This window comes from Salminus brasiliensis, chromosome 18 (assembly GCF_030463535.1).
Source record: "Salminus brasiliensis chromosome 18, fSalBra1.hap2, whole genome shotgun sequence".
In the NCBI taxonomy this organism is placed as follows: Eukaryota; Metazoa; Chordata; class Actinopteri; order Characiformes; family Bryconidae; genus Salminus; species Salminus brasiliensis.
In genome coordinates this window covers 33854656-33859358 of record NC_132895.1, presented here as the reverse complement: position 1 = coordinate 33859358, position 4703 = coordinate 33854656, and the positions used below count along the sequence as shown (strand labels likewise).

At 49.0% G+C, this 4703-nt stretch overlaps 1 protein-coding gene across 3 annotated transcripts in view; it reads right to left on the bottom strand.

Moving 5' to 3' along the window:
• Positions 1–3839: 3839 nt before the first annotated feature.
• Positions 3840–4703, bottom strand: part of ap3b1a (adaptor related protein complex 3 subunit beta 1a) — a 49439-nt gene continuing 48575 nt past the window's right edge. For all 3 annotated transcript variants that reach the window (XM_072661706.1, XM_072661705.1, XM_072661707.1), the window contains one exon: positions 3840–4386. In XM_072661706.1, coding sequence (XP_072517807.1) covers positions 4236–4386 — 151 coding nt within the window. In that variant the 3' untranslated portion in view covers positions 3840–4235. The remainder of the gene's footprint in view (positions 4387–4703) is intronic.

The following is a 4703-nucleotide window of genomic DNA, read 5'->3' as shown; positions in this document are numbered from 1 at the left end:
TTGGTGTATGTTGGTGTGTTTTGGTGTGTGTCGGTGCATCAAGGTGTGTCTTTGGTGTTTTTGGTGTGTGTTGGTATTTTGGCTGTGTTGGTATGTGTTGGTATTGTTGGTGTGTCATGTTTTGGTGTGTGTTGGTATTGTTGGTGTGTGTTGGTACTGTTGGTGTGTGTTGTGTGTGTCGGAGTGTTTTTGGTGTGTGTTGGCATTGATGGTGTGTGTTGGTGTTTGTTGGTATTTCTGGTGTATGTTGTGTGTGTTAATATTTTTGGTGTGTGTTGGTATTGTTGGTGTGTGGATGTGTTTTTGGTGTGTGTTGGTATTGTTGGTGTGTGTTGGTATTGTTGGTGTGTGGGTGTGTTTTTGGTGTGTGTTGGTATTGTTGGTGTGTGTTGGTATTGTTGGTGTGTAGGTGTGTTTTTGGTGTGTGTTGGTATTGTTGGTGTGTGCCAGTGTGTTTTTGATGTGTGTTGGTATTTTTGGTGTGTTTGGTGTGCTTTTGGTGTGTGTTGGTATTGTTGGTGTGTGTCTGTGTTTTTGGTGTGTGTTGGTATTGTTGGTGTGTGTTAATATTTTTGGTGTGTGTTTGTATTGATGGTGTGTGTTGGTGTGTGTCAGTGTGTGTTGGTATTGTCGGTGTGTCTCTGTGTGTTTTTGGTGTGTGTTGGTATTGTCGGTGTGTCTCTGTGTGTTTTTGGTGTGTGTTGGTATTGTCGGTGTGTCTCTGTGTGTTTTTGGTGTGTGTTGGTATTGCTGGTGTGTCTCTGTGTGTTTTTGGTGTGTGTTGGTATTGCTGGTGTGTCTGTGTGTTTTTGGTGTGTGTTGGTATTGCTGGTGTGTCTGTGTGTTTTTGGTGTGTGTTGGTATTGTCGGTGTGTCTCTGTGTGTTTTTGGTGTGTGTTGGTATTGTCGGTGTGTCTCTGTGTGTTTTTGGTGTGTGTTGGTATTGTCGGTGTGTCTCTGTGTGTTTTTGGTGTGTGTTGGTATTGTCGGTGTGTCTCTGTGTGTTTTTGGTGTGTGTTGGTATTGTCGGTGTGTCTCTGTGTGTTTTTGGTGTGTGTTGGTATTGTCGGTGTGTCTCTGTGTGTTTTTGGTGTGTGTTGGTATTGCTGGTGTGTCTCTGTGTGTTTTTGGTGTGTGTTGGTATTGTCGGTGTGTGTCAGTGTGTTTTTGGTGTGTGTTGGTATTGTCGGTGTGTCTCTGTGTGTTTTTGGTGTGTGTTGGTATTGCTGGTGTGTCTCTGTGTGTTTTTGGTGTGTGTTGGTATTGTCGGTGTGTCTCTGTGTGTTTTTGGTGTGTGTTGGTATTGCTGGTGTGTCTCTGTGTGTTTTTGGTGTGTGTTGGTATTGTCGGTGTGTCTCTGTGTGTTTTTGGTGTGTGTTGGTATTGTCGGTGTGTCTCTGTGTGTTTTTGGTGTGTGTTGGTATTGCTGGTGTGTCTCTGTGTGTTTTTGGTGTGTGTTGGTATTGTCGGTGTGTCTCTGTGTGTTTTTGGTGTGTGTTGGTATTGCTGGTGTGTCTCTGTGTGTTTTTGGTGTGTGTTGGTATTGTCGGTGTGTCTCTGTGTGTTTTTGGTGTGTGTTGGTATTGTCGGTGTGTCTCTGTGTGTTTTTGGTGTGTGTTGGTATTGCTGGTGTGTCTCTGTGTGTTTTTGGTGTGTGTTGGTATTGCTGGTGTGTCTCTGTGTGTTTTTGGTGTGTGTTGGTATTGTCGGTGTGTGTCAGTGTGTTTTTGGTGTGTGTTGGTATTGTCGGTGTGTCTCTGTGTGTTTTTGGTGTGTGTTGGTATTGCTGGTGTGTCTCTGTGTGTTTTTGGTGTGTGTTGGTATTGCTGGTGTGTCTCTGTGTGTTTTTGGTGTGTGTTGGTATTGCTGGTGTGTCTGTGTGTTTTTGGTGTGTGTTGGTATTGCTGGTGTGTCTGTGTGTTTTTGGTGTGTGTTGGTATTGCTGGTGTCTCTGTGTGTTTTTGGTGTGTGTTGGTATTGTCGGTGTGTCTCTGTGTGTTTTTGGTGTGTGTTGGTATTGCTGGTGTGTCTCTGTGTGTTTTTGGTGTGTGTTGGTATTGCTGGTGTGTCTCTGTGTGTTTTTGGTGTGTGTTGGTATTGCTGGTGTGTCTCTGTGTGTTTTTGGTGTGTGTTGGTATTGTCGGTGTGTCTCTGTGTGTTTTTGGTGTGTGTTGGTATTGTCGGTGTGTCTCTGTGTGTTTTTGGTGTGTGTTGGTATTGTCGGTGTGTCTCTGTGTGTTTTTGGTGTGTGTTGGTATTGTCGGTGTGTCTCTGTGTGTTTTTGGTGTGTGTCAGTGTGTTTTTGGTGTGTGTTGGTATTGCTGGTGTGTCTCTGTGTGTTTTTGGTGTGTGTTGGTATTGCTGGTGTGTCTCTGTGTGTTTTTGGTGTGTGTTGGTATTGTCGGTGTGTCTCTGTGTGTTTTTGGTGTGTGTCAGTGTGTTTTTGGTGTGTGTTGGTATTGCTGGTGTGTCTCTGTGTGTTTTTGGTGTGTGTCAGTGTGTTTTTGGTGTGTGTTGGTATTGTCGGTGTGTCTCTGTGTGTTTTTGGTGTGTGTTGGTATTGTCGGTGTGTCTCTGTGTGTTTTTGGTGTGTGTTGGTATTGTCGGTGTGTCTCTGTGTGTTTTTGGTGTGTGTTGGTATTGCTGGTGTGTCAGTGTGTTTTGTGCTAGTTCATGAGAACAGTGTTGATATACTAACTGAGTGTGTGTGAAACCGCGCCGCCACCAGAGCCCATCATTCCAGAGGGGGTCCGATCCCGCACGGCCGGACGCCATCTGGAGGGTCTGCGGTTCTGTGTCAGAACGAGACCCCCACAACTTCCAGAAGCGGATTAATTTCTGGAGCGCTCCTCACAGCACGGCTAACGCTCAACCGCCAGCCGCTCGTTAGCGGCCGCTGGGGTGTGTGTGGCAGTTGCCAGGGAAACGCAGTCACAACAGTGCGGCGGGCCGAACCGGCGCCTCCATGTTTCCACTGGGTTTGAGCAGAACAGCCTGTTTAACTGTACAGCTTCAGCCTTCAGCTGCTGTCACAACACTGCGGCACACACACACACACACACACACACACACACACACACACACACACACACTCCTCTGTGGAAAGAACCCTGTCTAAAACAATGCTTCCCCATCGGATTCCACCACTGATTCCCAACCCTGGAGTTTGGGGATCCCACCTGGATCAGATTTTGGGTCGGTTCCCAAACTGGTAAAGCGGTTAAACACCACTGAACACCCTGCAGTAAGAGTGAGTGTGTGTGTGTGTGTGTTGACTGCTGTAATGGCGATGTGCACGTCTATGTCCTAATGGCTCGGTGGTGTCCTTACAGCCTGCAGTTAGAGTGATGGAGAGAGATGCCTCCTCGGGCTTCGTCTCGCGCTCTCACGCTCTCGCGCTCATAAAAGCGTCAGCAGAGAGCCTGTTTGATGAGGGCGCGAGTGTGAGAGTGTGTGTGTTGAGTTACGGCAGCAGCGTAAGAGATTGTTGAGTAGATGTTTGTGTCGTAATGTTCAATGAAGAGCAGAAGGCCATAAAGGAGCACTTTACCACAGAGGGGCTCCATCGGCCCCTGTAATTAACCAATCACCTTCAGAGGAGGGGGAGCACCTACTGGCCTGAACTGGTCACTGCACTTGAGTCTACCTCAGGGCTGGGCGGTCTCCAGCTGTAGTCGGCCTGATAATCAGGAAACCAGCCCTGGTTTAACTGAGATACTAGAGTGATGCCACAGTCCTCCGTCAGTGACCAGGACTCCCTGCATGGTGCGTGGTGCAGGATAGGGGGTGGGGGTGGGGGATTTCTGGATGGTGGAGGAACTGGGAATGACGGAGCGGAGTGAAAGAGAGAAGGCTTGGTTTATTGGGTTCAGAATTCAGACATTTGGGCACCGGCGTTTATAAAGCGTACGTCAGAAGAAGGCACTTCACCCTCAGGCCTGAAGGAGGAACTGGAGGAGGAAACAAGGGGAACTGGATCATTAGTGGATTAAACACTGACTGACGGAGTAGCGCCGCGCCCCGGCCTTCACCTCCATCAGCCTTAGTAAGAATAGCAAAGCAGCGACCGCTCCCTCCTCAGCCTCCTCCTCCACCTCTTCCTCCCCCTACAGGCAGTGAGGGGAAGCTGCGCTGTGCTAAACGCTAAAGTTCTTAGAAGGCGGCGCCGGTCTGGTGTTGGGGAGATGGGTGGCACTGTGAAGGTCGGTGCATTTTAAGCACTGGGAGGTCCGCGCCTAGGGGGCGCCGAGCGCTGTCTGGAGCTCGCGGAGCAGCATGGAGCCCACGATGGTTCGCTCGGTGTTGACGGTGAGTTGAGCGCTGGAGTCCTTCTGTACCACACACACCAACACCAGGGCGCCAGAACTCACCAACTTGGCTGCAAACCTGCGTACACACACACACACACACACACACACACACACACACACACACACACACACACACACACACTTAAAATACAGCATAGCAGCCAAAAACAGTGAATAGAAAAAAATAACAAGGAAGAAGTGGGGGTCCTGGGTGGTCCAGTGGGTTGAGGTGTGGTCACTATGAGCAAAGGGTTGTTGGTTCAAGTCCCAGTTGTGCGGTTTGATTGCTAGGTTAGGTCTGGTTAGGTTAGCTTTCTCCAGGGCGGGTGGATGGCACGCTCTCCCCCCACTGTCTTCTCTCTGCAGGTGGGTGCATGGAAGGCCGGTTCGGGG